Source organism: Episyrphus balteatus, chromosome 2, assembly GCF_945859705.1.
Source record: "Episyrphus balteatus chromosome 2, idEpiBalt1.1, whole genome shotgun sequence".
Classification (NCBI taxonomy): domain Eukaryota; kingdom Metazoa; phylum Arthropoda; class Insecta; order Diptera; family Syrphidae; genus Episyrphus; species Episyrphus balteatus.
In genome coordinates, this window is record NC_079135.1 from 64,248,667 (window position 1) to 64,265,364 (window position 16,698).

The window sequence follows — 16,698 nt, forward strand, 5'->3', positions numbered from 1 at the left end:
GCCCAAACCTATCGCAAAATGAAAAAAAAAAACAGAGTTTTGTACCAGCTTACAACGAAAGTTATAGCTAAGTGAAAGTACAGGGCTTGAGAAACGTTACCATTTTTCAAAATTATCCCAAAATTGGAAAAAAAATTCTACCTACCTATTTGTATAATTTTGTACAAATAGAACAAACAGTGCATTTAGACAAGTGCCAATAATTTTTGAAAAAAAAAATTATAAGCAGCATGGGAAAATTTAGGATATTTGAAAAGGGAAAAAGTGGGGTGGGTGTCAAAAATCGTTGTGTTGTGTGTTGTTGTTGTGTTTTTTATATTTATTATTATTATTAACCAATCTACGAATTTACATTCAACAGATTTTGAAACAAAAAAATTTTAATAACAATAGTCTCATAAATAGATACACATTTTACAAACTCGTATATAATATATATATAAAAAAAAAAATTTAAATAAAAATAAATTAGTTAAGCAAAGTTAATAATCGACTTTTGAATAAGCTTCTAGACATAGATATATCCAAATTAGAATAATACTCATTAAATAAGTTGCAACTTGAAGAAATCGGTTCGCGCTGTCCGTAAAGCGTATGATGAGAATCAATTGCCAGAAGCGGTCTGGGTCTTAAAGAAGTAGAAGGAGCATACAGATTGATGCAGTTAAGTAAACTCTCACAATCAATAGTTGAAGTCAAAATATCGCGAATGAACATGATACTATACATTTTTCTTCTCATATCTAGGGACTGTATTCCAAGTAATAGACATTTTGAATAATAAGAATGATGAAACCCTTCTACATTATCTTCAAAAACATTTCGAAGAGCAAATCTGAGAAATTTTTTCTGAACGTTTTCAATTCTCTTTTTATTAAATTCAGTTGTAGAGCTCCAGACAACACAGTTATATTCAAGAACAGGACGCACAATACTGCAATATAAAGATTTAATTGTATATGGATCTTTGAAGTCAAAGGAATTTCTCTTTATGAATCCAAGTAAGGAATTTGCTCTGGACACAATGGAATTAATGTGTAAATTAAATCTAAATTTCGAATCGAATATGACACCCAAATCTTTGAAATCTTCTACTATTTGTAACGGCAGATTATTGAATGAGTATCTTGGAATAATATTCAACATAGTCCTGTTGAAGGAAATACAAGCACACTTATCCATATTTAATAACAAATCGTTTGATTTGCACCAATCGACAAAAGAATTCAGATCATTTTGAAGCAAAAGACAATCATTTAAGTTAGAAATCTGAGAAAATAACTTAATATCATCAGCATACATTAAGCAATTAGAATTTTTAACCCTCTACTGCATACGAAGCCAAATATGGTTTTGTCTGTTTGTATGCACTTTTCTCTTCTCTGTCACAAAAAAATGGTAAAGATTAAATACAATCCTCTTCTTTAAGTTTCTGAGAACCCATAGAGATAGTTTTTTCGTGTGTCCGACACAAAATAAATGTGTATTTTATGATCACAGGTGAGTCGATCAGTCGTGTGCATTGAAATCGAAAATGTAGAATATATCCATACTTTAAGTGTTAATTATTGCGTTTGTTTGGAAAGTAAAGTGGAATTAAAAATTTATTTTTGATCGATTGTCTAATTGTGTATGCTATGAACCAATTTTTGTTGAAAAAAAATTATTGGCCTGGTCTTGGGAGGGCAAAAAGTACGGAAGCCATATTTGGCTTCGTATGCATTAAGGGGTTGTAAGTCTACACAATTTATTAAATTTTTTTGTTGGAAAATTTTGTTTCTTTACATTGTTATTTTGCTTGGAAGTTATGTTTTGCTTCAGAAATGGAGCCCCTTCGCCTTTAGAGACATTTTTCTCATGTTAACCATATTTCCAGCGGCGTAACCTTTAAAATTTTAGGGGGAGGGGGGCTCACCAATAATATTTTTCAATAATTTTATTACTTTATAGTTTTTGTAAGATCTGGGAGTGGGTGAAAATGTTGGAGCAAGACTAACTTCGACAGTGGAAAGAATGTGAACCAGAAGAAATGTTTAAAACGGACGAAAACAAATTGCTTTTCTCGGTTCCATGTCTTAAAATGAGCCAAATTTGAATTAATTCGTAACCTTTTGTAATACAATGTATTTTTTTTACTTTATTTTGTTTTTAAATGATAAATATTTATCTTTTGATGTTTTTAATTGTATTTTTTACATAATCTGAATAAATAAAATTTGTAAGATTTCTTACCCCTTAATGCATACGAAGCCAAATTTGGCTTATAAACAAATTTTTTAAACAAATTAATTTAAACAAATTTTTTTAATGAAAACCGTTTTGAAATAACCCAAAGAACCCATGTAAAGCATTTTTTAATTTTTTCGTCCGCTAATATTAATTCATGCAGTAGAGGGTTAAGTACATTCGGAAGATCATTAACAAAAAGTAAGAACATTAACGGTCCCAGGTGACTTCCCTCTGGAACTCCAGAGGTTACTGTAATTTCTTTTGAGAAAAAGTCTCCAATCCTTACATATTGTTTCCGTCCAAGTAAATATGATGAAAACCATTGTAGGAGCGGTCCATGGATCCCATAAGCTTTAAGTTTTTCTAAAAGAATATGTAGGTTAACTCTGCTGAAGGCTTTAACAAAGTCAGTGTAAATCACATGAACTTGTTTCCGATTATCCAGAGTGTTGATGCAAAAATTTGTGAATTCTATTAGATTAGAATTAGTAGACCTTCCTTTCCAAAAACCGTGCTGATATTTACTAACTTGATGTTTTATAACATATTTAAATTTATCTTGAACAAGACTATCTAAAAGCTTTGGAACAACTGACAATTTAGTAATGGGTCTATAATTCGAAACTAAATTTTTTGAACCAGATTTAAAAATCGGATCAATGATGGAGACTTTCCATTCATCCAGAAAAATTCCATTCGAAATAGATTCGTTAAAAATATGTAATAGCGGAACAGAAAGTGAACTTGCACAGTGACGAAAAACGATAGGAAAAAACCCCAATATATCTGCAGTTTTTTTGGGTTTAATTTTAACTAAAGCATCTACAACCTCATTTAAGTCAAAGAAAATGCTAGAACAATCAAAAACCGATGGCAAAGACTTTATATATTGATAGTTTATTGTTGCTGATGTAGAAGAGTTATAAATGCTTTCAAAAAACTGTCCAAAATAATCTACAATCATTTTCGGATCACTAGTATTATTACTTTCAAAACACATAGTTGCTGGAAATCCAGTACTATTTCGTTTAGCATTTATAAATTTCCAAAAAGATGTAGGACTTTGTTTGAGATTACTTTCAACAGAATGAATATAATTTGAATAAAGAAATTTTGACAGAAAAACAAATTCTTTCCTGAGACGAGAAAAAACTGCATAGGAATCATTGGAAGGATTCTGTTTATATTTTTTAAACGCATTATTCTTAGCATTTTTCAAATTAAGTATTCTTTTATTATACCATATTGGATGAGAGCTTACTTTACTTCTATGCTTAGGTACGCAATCATTTAAAACACTGTTAAATAAAGATTTAAAGCAACGAAATTTTTCAGATATATTTTTATCTAGAAACTCATTCAACCAATTAATATTTTTAAAACAATTGTTCATTAAAGACAAGTTATGAGAATTAAATTTGAAAATAGATTTATTATTATTGAATTTAGAAAAATTATCAAAATTATAGTTTTTAAAACAAATATCAATAGATTTATGGTGAACATAATTAGAAAGCAAAGGGGTATTCTCCATGACAGAAGATTGTAAATCCTCTGAAATAAATACCAAATCTAAATATCTTCCCAGCGAATTAGCTACGTTATTTATTTGAATAAGATTATTCGAAAACAAAGAATCAATTAATAGAACATCAACATCCGTAGGAAGAGAAAATGGAACAAAATTATGGTTATTCGTCGATGACCAAATTATATCACCACAATTAAAATCACCAATTACACAAATTTTATAATTAATATATTCTGGCATGGAGGTAACCCTATCAATATTTGACAAATGTTTTTCATAAATAAACAAAGAGCTTTTAGGTGGAATATAACTCAAAAATATGAGGAAACCGCAGCCAGTAGCATCCACACGCACACAAAGTTGATCAATTTGCAATTTATCAGCAACAACAACATCAATTTCAACAGCAACAGCTCCCAGAATACGCTTCGCAGCAATCAAAACACCCCCTCCTCTTGATTTGTTAACATCAATACGATCATGACGAAAGACGGAGAACAAAGATGTATCGAAAAACTCATCAGCATATATGCCTTCATATAACCAAGTTTCAGTAAATAGAAAAATATCATACTGACTCCGGCAAGCATCAATTGCAAAAAGCAATTCTCTTAGTTTAGAAGAAAAACCGTTCATATTTTGGTAATACATACAGATCTCTGAGTTGTTATTGTTAATGCATTGTCTTTGAGAGTACAGGTGGAGAGAATTGTTAGTGTGAGCATGTTTTATTGATGGGGAAGTGTATGTTAAATTGTTGTTGTTATAGGGTTTTTGTTTTTTGGAAAAAAATTAAAGCTTTTTACATGCACATTTACAGGCCAATTGTTTACATTTGTTGCATCAGTTTCTTTATTAGTAGGGATGCCGACTTTGAAATTAATAAATTTCAGATTCGTTATATCGGAATCTTTTTTAATAAGCTTATAGCACTGAACTTCATCAAAAGGTATATTTAATTTGTTCGATACATAATTTTTAATTGTTTGTTCAGAAGTTGAAACAGAAAACTTGGAAACATGTAACCATTTAACTGGGGGAACAACACACATATCGTCAGGCAAGTTGTCGACACCGACAGTTACAGCACGACGACTACGGTTGGTAGATACATTCTTTTTTTCGTTTTTAGTTAAATCATTTACATTGTGGTTTTCATTAGTTATCTCCGCACCGCCATTATTTTTTAAGTTAGGCAAAGCACTGGGTAGAGGGGAATCATGTGTATTAGAGGTGTTGTTGCACAATTCACTTTCATTTGAAACAAATTTGTTGTTCAAAAGCTCACTCAATTTTGCTTGAAGAGAGTCAAACTCGCACATTTTTTTTGTGAGAACATCCACCACAGAGACTAAGTCATTTACTTTAGTGAATAATTCTCTAACTGGAAATTTTGCGCAATCAGAACAATGATATGAAAAATTGGAATTAATTTTGCTAATTTCATTAAATAAGACATCCGAAACTCCGGTACAAAGTCTATGAAAAGATTTTCCGCAAAATAAACCGCACTTAATTCCCTCATCAAGTAAGGAATTTGAACATTTAGCGCACTTTAGTTTATTTGACATGATGAATATGATGAATAGACAAGAAAGCACAACCGAACAGGTTCAAGAACATCGATCAACGATATAACCTCAAAAATAGTGAAAAAATGCAAAAATACGTCTTTTTGGTTTTTATTTTTATCTTTTAGATTGATTTTAATGTGTTTTTTTTTTCAAACAAAAAAGTTTCTGAAAAAATTTTTGATTTTTGAAAAATTTGAGATACCATAGGTTAGCCTTTTATAAAAGACTATTAAAACAAACAAAACTACATTTTTATTTCAAAAAACATTAAAAAAAAAAACATTTTTTTAGATGGATTTTTTCGAAAATGACAGTAGATAATTACTTCATTTTCTGGTTTTGCTTCTGCTTTACATCTGGGTCCTTAAAACACCAATCATTATATAAACAAATAATTCTGATCATTATAAAGTGGAATCAATTTTTGCATTTTATAAACCATCTGATTTGCTTTTATGCATGTATTTATATGTATGTATTTATACTTGATTTACTCTTAATCAAAACTACCGATAAACAGTTTGTCGCAGCCAAACAAACCACACAACTCTCGGGACATACATATAACTAAACAGAATACGAACTAATTCCGCAAACAACGCCCCCACAATATCCTACAAGGCTTTTAAGTGGTTTTTAGTTGGGTGTGATAGAGTAGGCGGGTAACAGCTTTACCCATCAGATTTTGTTAAAGCTGCTTCACAAATACTGCTCAGTAAGTCCCTTTTAACTATTTCCATTGTGTAGCATAGTGGTGGTGTCATTAATGGTGATTTAATGTGGTGCATGCCGCTAATATTTGCATTCACATTGCTGCCGTTGCTTGTGATTGTGAGGGAATGCAACATTGTCAAATCGATTGATTGCTATATTTCAATCCTTGACACACAACCATCTCTGCTTAAATTTTTGAACAGAGATTGCTCTCGTTGTGGATGTCTGTACAGATATTGTTTATTTATGGCAGGGTCTAGTAGAAGAAGGGGGGAATTTGCCTATGGAAAACTGACATTTATCTCTTTCTCTACTTTTTTTGTGATACAAATGGATTGTATTTGGAATCAGCAATGATAATTATGGCGACTTTCATTCATCACTGATTTATTTATAAGTGCATGCATAAAATATTTGTATTAATTTTATTGAAGGAATATCATTTACTTTGGGGGCCGATTAATATCGCAAACAAATTGTAGTTGTTAATGGAAAATATTTCAGTACAATGTTGGTAAGTGCTCTTACATGCAATGTGTAACGTGTTGAACTTTTTTATCCGGAAAGAATAAAATAGCATTTTGAAACTGCTTTCACCATAAGGCAGCATTTTCAGGAATAAAAAGTATATTAACGAGGCAAGTGTTTGCATATATTTAACAAGATTCATGAATTAAATGTTCTGAAATATAATGTATGCTTCTGCATTAAATGATTTTTTTTCGGCTCATTATTTTTTAAATTGAAAGTAATTTGTGTATTTACTATAACTGTGTGTGTGTGTGTTGGTACCAAAATGATAGTTTTTCATGATACACATTACACAATGCTATTAATAATATTAAATTGTCAGCTGACTGCAAGATATTCTTCTGAAAAAATGTGAAATTAATATTAAAAAAGTAACTTTTTACTGTTAACAATTTTTTTTGTTAAAATGATTTAAAATTTAATTTAATATACCAGATGTAAATTTAAATCTGCCGTCATTTTTTCACTGCGCAAGATTATATTTTAAGGCAGGTTCCGGTGATGGAGACAAATATTTGCTAACTTATTCGTACCCATTTCCTATTTCTTATTATTTATATTTACACTATATTAACAAGGGTTGTAGTTTTTTTACAAAAAGTGGAAATTTATTTCCGAAATTCTCGCTCTGCTCGCCAAACTTGTAGAGAACCTCAAGTATATTTTCATTTCTATCTAGCTAAACTCTTGTGCAAACAAGCTGAATTGTGTTATGTGGAGCAGATTTCAAAGAACCATACAATTAAATTCGTTAGCGATCGAAAAATTCAACCGAGAAATTTATTTTTAATTGGTTCGGAAGTTTTATTTTTCGGATCTTTGAACATAAAATTTGCGTCAACGAACGAATTAAATTTTTTGGGAACTAAAAAATAAAATTTTAATTTACGTACAAGATCCATAAAAGATTCATTGACGAACCGATATTAGATTAAAATAAAAAGAGAATTTCCATATAATCTTAATTTATATTTTACCAATAATTTTGCTTCAAAGGTGTTTTCGATTATTTTGAAATGATTTCATTCCTGTTAAAAGAACATGGAATTCACTTTATTAATTACATTGAAAAAAAAAATTAAAAAAAAACTACGAAGCATTCGTACGCTTTTATTTTCACGTTGCACTTCTTCTTCTCTCTCTCTCTCTCTCTCTCTCTCTCTCTTTCTCTCTCTCTCTCTCTCTCTCTTTCTCTCTCTCTCTCTCTCTATGTCTCTCTCTCTATCTATCTCTCACAGTGTACTTCTTATTTCTTATTTGTCGAGGTATAATTACACTTATCTAAACCATCTTCCACCTAAGCCAGATGTTAAACTTGGAATACTTTTCCTTTTGAGCAACACTTCAAGCCACAGTCGGTTGTTGTTCAAATTTTGCTTTTTTTCTGAAAATGGTTTTTGGATCTCAAATCCAAGTTCTTATTTTTTTCCTTTAAAGAACGAGTTTAATACATATCTAGATTTTTACATTTAGGTCCCAATAATTTTTATTAAAAGTTTGAAAAAATCAATTCTAACAGCAAGTTTGTCTGCTCCTGTAGGTACTTACTTTTTTAACATTTTTATAGACAACACAGAACAAATAATTAGCATGAAAAATGAGAAGCAAATAACAATGAGTATGAGAATGAGTATTAGAAAACACCACGGCTCATATAAATTTTTCTCATAAACAAATAAAATCAGAGAGACCTAACTTTTTTACTTATATACTGCACGTTGCCAGTCTGTCGTAATAATTTTTAGTTATAAAATAACTTAAATAAGCATCGCAACTCTAAATGGCCAGATTAAACAAGAATACATTTTGTTTGTTCGTAAAGCTAACCCTCAGCCTTAGCCTCAACCTGATGCTACCCTTTTAAAAGATGCATAAAGAATATTCCTATCCCTTAGCTTTACGAAAAGCAACAATGTAGTGCATGCTTATTATTACTTTGCAACAATAGCGAAAAACTTCTCACCATTTGCATTTTTAATGAGTCAAGTGCCTTTCCTTGTTACTCTTTCATATTCTGTATCTCTTGGCATTCCTGCCTGGCTATTTTTCTTTTGTTTCTTTGTATTTATAAAGTTCATTTATATAACAAATAGCACAATGTGTTTGTGTACATAGTAAATAGGATTATGGTTGTTGTTTTTTCGTATTTTGTTGTTGTTTGATTCATTGTTGTTGTGTTTCTTCTTCCTCATAATGATATCATTAACCGTGCCCCTCTGTTCTCTTTGACCGAAAACAATGCTAAAGAGAAGTGGTAGATGATGCCGACGACGACGACGTAAATACTATTAAAATTCTTCAATTTACATCTCAACCTAAAAACACTCAGCTAATGTTGCTTTTATCTTTATTTTTGCAGCACGAGCAAAAGTGTGACAAGGGTGGTATCATCATTTGTGAGCATTCAGGCAAAGGACCATAGATAAATCAGCTGTAAGTATCTTATTAGTTAAGATTAAATGATATTATAGGGCTCTTTTTCGGGAGCAGTACGAGGACAGTGCCCTTGTTTTGGGCATTTACATCCAAATATATTTTTGTAATCCTTTTCAACCCCGGCCGGCCGGTCGGTCGGCCCGGATGGGATAGGATAGACAAAGGACGTAGACAAACATTAACTCGATGTTGAATCAGGGTTAATGGAGACTCTGGGTTCAGAACCAGATTAAAATCATTATAACAATTAAAGCTCAAGAATTGCAAAATCATTGGCAACTATATGAAAAGCTCGGTGTTTGTTTTGTACAAGAAGATTAAAGCAATAAAAAGTTATAAGCAAAGTGATAATTTTCTTCAAGATATAGGTATGGAATTAATTTATGTGAAAAGTGGTGTTTATTTGATTTTGATTGACATAATTCATTACTTTTTATAATCCAATTATTTATCTTATACAACCATCGAGCAAGGTAAATAAAAAGATAGTATTTTTGATGAATGTTTTGAAATTATTCACGACTAAAGGAACATAATTATTATTAGCCTTGTCGCTTCTGTATACTAATAACGGAGGTGTCCCAAGGTCAGCTCAGAGCGAACAGAAACCACTCATAGAGCAAAAGGGCGAATGCTGACTTGATTTCGGTGTTCAGTACACACAGAAACAGCAAAAGCTCGGCCTATCGATCCTTTTGGTTTAAAGAGTTTGTAACAAGAAGTGTTAGAAAAGTTACCACAGGGATAACTGGCTTGTGGAGGCCAAGCGTTCATAGCGAAGTCACTTTTTGATCCTTCGATGTCGGCTCTTCCTATCATTGTGAAGCAAAATTCACCAAGCGTTGGATTGTGCACCCATGCGAGGGAACGTGAGCTGGGTTTAGACCGTCGTGAGACAGGTTAGTTTTACCCTACTGATGACAAAAATTGGTGCGACATATCTTGCGTTAATTAAATCAAAAATGCATTAAATGTCAAAAAATACCCAAACTTTCAGTATTTTGTGATTTCAGCCCTATAAAAACATCTCTGTAGGCTTAAAATATTCTATATTCTATACATATTGAGTTTTTTTCTCTAATATTATTCTAAACACATTTCATTTTTCAGAATCCTAATTCGTTGTTTTTGAGTTTTTCTTCGTCAAAAGAGTGCTCGATACACATTTTGTATTTGTAAAAATGTCCAAAAGTAATTTTTTTAAATAACTCGGCAACAATTAATTTTTCGAAACAAAAATTGAGGTACAGAAAGGACTAATCTGTCCGATGAAGCTGCGCAAAAAGAGCCAAACGCTTATACTAATAATTGGCTGATTGGCCCTTTCAGCGTAAAACCCCCGATATGATCGACATATGCAAAATGTGACAGGGCTGCCAGCCGTGCATAAATATTTGTATTTAATATAAAAATCTTCCATACCAGTTGATAGGGTGTTTCAAATCAAAAATTTTACCTACAAATGAGTTTTAAATTTAAAAAAATTTGTGATCATATTGAGATCACCAAAGACACTTTCCACATTTTTTTTTATTGATTTATCTCAAACCAGAAGCTAAGAGAAAACCTAGACAAAAAAAGAACCTTGGTATCTCTATTATAAAACACATCTATATTTCAGTTAATTGATTTGTGCCTATTATCTATTGTTTGTTGTTCTCATCTTCAATAACAAATACTTCATTCATACCAACATGAAACCAATTTCAAAATTTACCAAATCATTACATATTCTTTGGTCTGAACTTATATTGAATTTCCTGAAAATCTGTCATACTTCCTCTTTCTCTCTACTGTCTACTCAGCCTCACACTATCCCTTTTAACTCAACTATTCACTATTGATGGCTCTGTTTCGCTCCGATATGCATGCATATTATGTATACTATTCACCCAAGCTAAAAACCACACAATATCCTGGTGTTCCACCGTTTTGCCATTTAAGCACGAGGATAAACAAAACTAAGGACAATATTCACTGATGCGAAATTATTTCCGGGAAATTTAGAGAGCCAAACAGAAATGAAAAAGCACCTAAACAATAACAACAATATAATGTAAGAAAACAACAAAAACAACATCATGAACAGATGGTGTTCCTGCTGCTGCTGCTTCTGTTGTTTCCATTTCGTTATTCTAGTGATGCTCCTTTGTCGCAAAATTTAGTCAGTGTTATCTCAGATGGAAATACTTAGTTGTAAACATGCTGTGTGAGTGTGACCAAAGGGAGAAAATATTCATAATACCGAATGCAGAACATAACATTATGTTGGCCAAGCCCAGACCTGCTTAACCCTGCTTAGCTTGCCAATAGTAAAAAGGACGAATCGAAACAAAAACTTTTGTCATGAATGAAATGAATCTGTTGTCGATAGGTTCATAGAGGTGACCTCGTTCGATAGATAGGTTAGCTATTTATGTATAATGTATGTATGTTTGTTTATCATGGTATTGGGGCATGGTAGGTACTTCATCTGCAGGGATGCAGAGAATTCCAGTCAGTTGACTTTTTGTATTGGTAGGTAAGTAAATCAATGCGTCATCGAAGAGAAGTGAGATAAATTGAACTTCCGGGCATAGTGGATGACAACGAAAGCAAAATAGATACACACGGCTGGTTTAGGGATGAGGTTATGATGTTCCTCACATTAAAGGGCGCCTGCTTCTCCTGTAAAAGGTAGCTCAGTAATAAAAACCAAAACAAAATTTCCAATATTACTTAAATGATACAATTAAGGTACAATACGTACTTCTAATCATTTACAGCTTTGGTGTTCCTTCAATTTATTTAATATTTTCTTATCGTAGAATTGACAGAACGGCCCTGTGTAAGACTTTTATGTTATACTGTTTGTCATATTGCTTATTTTCGTGTTCGATTGCCAGGAAATTACTTTACACGTAAAAAAAATCATTTTACAGAATCTGTATTGCACAACTTCCTTTCATTTACCTATATTATTGACAGCTAATGTTACAAAAGATAAAAAATGGAAAGTATAAATAAATTAAATAAAAAAACATAATACATAACAACTTTTTTATGAATTGGACGTGAGATTATTTTTGTTTTTATTTATTTTGCACATAAATTTTGAAAATTGAAAACTGTTAATAGAATAAAAAACTGAATTACGAACTATTTATGTTTATGTTGGTTTCATTTTAGTGAGCTTTGGATGATAAACAATTTTAAATTCATTGTTTCGCTTGTGTAATTTTTAATATTTTGCTACATTTTTTTATCATTTATTAAGAATTAATAACAAAAAAAGTAAACAAGCGTTTTTAAATTCAAACCATTAAATCATTAGACTTTTGTTAGAAATTCTTATATTATGGTGTGTGTAAAAGAATTTTTTTCTCTAAAATGAAGCTAATGATATTCGAATCTCATTACTATTCCCTAACCAAAATATACTCCATACAAATCTTACAGAAGCAAATTAAAGCTATATGAGAAGTTATATTCCAAAAGGGAATTCAATCACTATACTACTGCATTTCAAAATCGAACAAACGCTTCTGCGACGCGATTTAGTTTTTTTGCTTATAACTTTAACTTCACTTGTAGCGGAAAAATTGTGCATTTATGTGTGAATATTAAATTGCTACCTACCTTGCTTAAAAAATAGCAACGAAACTATTAGTCCGGTCAAATTAGAGGTTACATAAATTCCCAGCAAGCTGAAAATTGGTAGGATTGTTGGAAGCACCATCATAAATTAAATCTAAAAAGTCCTCATCGATCCGAGACCTGGAAAAAAATTTACTTGGGGTCAAAGGTCACAAAAATTGGTTTTTCACGATTTCCAGCAAAACAGTAAGTCTTATCAATAAACTTTAAATGCACAAATTGAAGACCAGATTCAAAAGACGATTCAAAAAGTTGAAGTTGAGTTGTAATCATCATAATCAGGCCTATTCTGAAAAAAAAAAACTCCCAACTGAAAAGTTCTTGAAATTTTACTATTTTTTAGCTTGAATTTCTTTCTTCAATGGTCAAGAATATGGGGAAAGAAAAAAAATGGAAATTTTTACCATTTTCCCGATTGGGGCCCTTCTCCCGAAACCATTTCCCTGGGAATTTTTGTAAAGAATAGATCTGAATATATAGGGTGTCCCACAGTCACCGCTTCAAACGAAAACCATGGATTCCTGAGGTCATTTTACGTCGAAAAACAAACACGGTTTTTATGATTTTTGCTCTCTTGTCGTTTAACTATGGCCTTATCTTTGCCAAACTACGTTTTATTCGAAATAATTTTTTTTTAACAACTAATCCAGAATTTATTACAGTTTTAGTTTGTCTCAAAACTTTTTTCCTGCGGACAACCGTTTCTTCACAATTTTGCATCAAACACAATTTTCTTCGTTTTTTAAGTTGTTTTTTACACTTTCATATCATTTAAGTCAAAAAAACACGTTAATGAGTATTAATTTTTTGTGCTTTTTATTAAAACCCAGTTTATTTTCATAAAAAAAATAAGTTGTATTTCATAAAAAAGGCTACTAAAAGTAATTAAAAAATATAAACAAACTGAGTGAATTGAAAAAAAAAAAATATTTTAAAATAAAGAATTAATTTAAATGAATTAAAAACTTTTTCTGAGCCTTATCTTTTTGTTCTTTTCTTAACCTCAATAGCTCAGAAAAAAGTTTTTAATTCATTTAAATTAATTCTTTATTTTAAATTATTTTTTTTTTTAATTCACTCAGTTTGTTTATATTTTTTAATTACTTTTAGTAGCCTTTTTTTATGAAATAAAAACTTTTTTTTATGAAAATAAACTGGGCTTTAATGAAAGATTCTTATTGGTTTGCCCCCACTTCCCCTACCGTTTTGAGAAAAACAAACTTTTTCGTTTTGGCCATAGGGCATATACCGTTTATTTTGGTAATCAAAAACCTTTGACTATACGAAGTTTGAAGTAATTCTCTTCAGATAAAGACATACAGAGAGAGAGATAGACAAACAGATTTGCAAGACCCACTTCATGTATATGCTTGTTGTCTCGAGTTCCAGTTTTTCTCCGAATCCTAAACTAGCAACAACTAACTAAGAAACTTTGGTTTCTTTTATTTTCTGATTTAAGAAGAAAATAAAAAAAAATAACTAAAATGATCTTGGCCCTAACTACAAATTTTTCGATTTTGATTTTTTTGCATATTTGGAGTTAGGGCATTGTCTCTAATTTATTCTCATTTATTTTTTTAGCCTAGGTCTTCAAATAAGTCAGAAAATTCAAAATGTACTTTTGATTTTTTTCATTTTTATATGCAAATTGCGATATTAGACTTAGCGTTTCCCTCTATAACTCAGAAGTAAGAAAAATTTAGTTAGGGCCTTTACGAGATTATGGGCAGTATACATCATACATATTGAGTTGTTTTTACCATAAAGAACTTTCTGCTCAAAATTTCAAATCGGCTTAAGATATGAAAGATAAGAATTTCTAAAATTGATTGATTTGTTTCAAAGATTACCCATCATCAATTTTTCAAATATTATTGCTACTTCAATTAAGAAAATAATTGATACCTACAAAATGTCCAATACATTTCTTTCCCAAACATAAACCGAAGATGCTTTCACAAACAGGAAAATATTTATTCCATAGGAAGACATTCGAAGCAACCTAGATTCTGATTATTAAAATCCCTTGGGCGCAGCATCAATTTGAAGCATACTGTCCTGATTTAATCTGAAAAAAAAAACATTGTTCAACCAAGTCCCAATATTTTAATACAAAAATTTTAAAAAAGCAACATTAGATGCGGGGCATAACAATCTTGTACACATCATAGTGGTTTGATATTCACGACATAAGGCCAGCCCAATGTCACTAAATACTCATTTCGAGTTCAAAAGCAAATTATAAGCACGTGCTACGTAAACCAGCAGCCGAAACAATGGCCGCATGTACAAAATTATTGTATTGCGTGCAGCTTCTTGCTTCCTCAATTCTAAATAGTACGTATACGCCACAGTGAACAGAGAAATACAGAAAGAGAGTACTTTTGTTGGGCCTATTGTTTCTTTTATTTCTGCTATTTAAACGTATATTTATCTTTAAATACGGAACTACGTAACAAAGAAAACAACTTAAGGCTCTTTAAACGTACGGCTTCAATGTAAGCATGGAATGCCATGTTGAAAGGGGCGGAGAAAAGATAGAGCAAAAGGAAATGTCCTTCCTAAGTCACATTAGTGTCACGAAGTTTCCCACATTCGTCTTGTTCTGTTGATATCAAACATACAAGTGTTTATATCATTAGAGGAATACGTTTTTTCTTTTCTTTTATGTTATTTTTTTTTTTTCATGTTGTAAAAAATTTCACTTCTACATATGTTTGTACATAATACAAGTAGTATGTATGTGTGTATAAAAATGTGTATTGTGTATGTAGAAACTTTTTTTTTATTTCAAATGAATAATTGCCAGAACATGACAAGAAATATTTATTTTCTTAAACCAGATTGGTGTTTATGGGATAAAACAGAAACACGTGGTGCGAATAATAATCAAGAAGTATTTGAATGTGGATTTTTTCAAAAGAAATAAAATGCTACAAAGGATAAGAAACCCAAAGATAAGGCCATTATTAATAAGTTGTATTGTATATTGGTCCTCAGTTTTCTGTATCATCTAAACGAAATGAGCTTTGAACCCTTGGTTCGTGAGAAATTTCAGCAAAAATAGAACACTAAATAAAAACATGATATAAATTATGCGTGATTCTTTTCAAAACCCACACTTAATATGCATATTTTATTCAAAAATATATATTTTTGATAAATTTAAGTTGAATGGAGTTTTTTTACCTGGAATAAACATTAACATAATTTGAGTTAAATATTTAAAAAAAATCGTATTTTATACGCTGTATGCTGAGAACTGCACACTCGGAGCATTATGTAAATGTATATAGACGAAAAGGGTCTTCATTATAATTGTCGTTAGAGTAGGGCTGCCAGACGTCCCGATTTTGCCGGGACAGTACCGACATTAAGACCCTGGCCCGATTTACAAAATGTCCCGGTTTTTGCCGACACTCCGACATTTTAATCAGTCTTTGTTCGAAACGTTTTGGGAAGAAATGATACTTCTTAATGAATCACTGATTGATGAATCAATCTTGTGGGTAACAGGATTAAGATAATTTTGTATTCAATGTCAAAAGTAGATATTTATTATACCTAAAGATCTTGATTTAAACTTCTATGTAATAGATATTAACCTTAATATGCATGAAAATGATTTGATTTTTTCCTGTTTAAATTCACATAAGCGAATTTAATAGTTTTTTATGCAAGTGAGATGTGGAACATTCACAATTTAAAATATATTGTTACTTTTTTTGCTTTATTTTTTTAGGAATTCTTACGGTCCTGAAACTGATAAGAAACATGTTTTTAAGACATTTTGTTAAGTTTTGAAATAAAAAGCACGATAACTTTTAGAAGAGTTCAGAAAATTGAAATCTGTAAATGCCAAGAGCTTAAATTTCACCATTTCAGAAAAAAAACTTTTAAAACAATTTATTTTCAACGCAGGCTTAAAGTAAAAATTAAAAAAAAAAATATAATAAAATAAAAATGACTTTAAGCCTGTATTAAAATTAAATTATTTTAAATATAAGAAAAGTGTGCATTTATTTTATGGACTAAAAGAAAATTGAT

General features: G+C 30.8%; 2 protein-coding genes across 3 annotated transcripts in view; one reads left to right on the forward strand and one right to left on the reverse strand.

Moving 5' to 3' along the window:
- Nucleotides 1–16,698, forward strand: part of LOC129912108 (nucleoside diphosphate kinase homolog 5) — a 123,079-nt gene that overhangs the window by 58,220 nt on the left and 48,161 nt on the right. For both annotated transcript variants that reach the window (XR_008771746.1, XM_055990229.1), the window contains exon 2: nt 8,939–9,012. Coding sequence is in view for 1 of the 2 variants with exons in the window: in XM_055990229.1 (XP_055846204.1) it covers nt 8,939–9,005 (67 nt within the window). In the remaining variant the exon portion in view is untranslated. Of the gene's footprint in view, nt 1–8,938; nt 9,013–16,698 lie in introns of those variants that run through there.
- On the reverse strand, nt 2,403–4,892 carry LOC129912105 (uncharacterized). The gene is made up of 2 exons (XM_055990214.1): nt 2,651–4,892; nt 2,403–2,592 (listed from the first exon to the last, which is right to left on the reverse strand). Exons 1-2 carry the CDS (start codon nt 4,409–4,411, stop codon nt 2,512–2,514), a joined length of 1,842 nt encoding a protein of 613 aa, XP_055846189.1. The 5' UTR covers nt 4,412–4,892; the 3' UTR covers nt 2,403–2,511.

Excerpts from the sequence above, each read along its gene's own strand:
- LOC129912105 (XM_055990214.1), bottom strand. The coding sequence starts at position 4,411 with ATGTATTACCAAAATATGAACGGTTTTTCTTCTAAACTAAGAGAATTG. Across the intron at positions 2,593-2,650 it reads ATAATCGGAAACAAGTTCAT|AAAAACTTAAAGCTTATGGG; the intron begins GTGATTTACACT and ends ATATTCTTTTAG.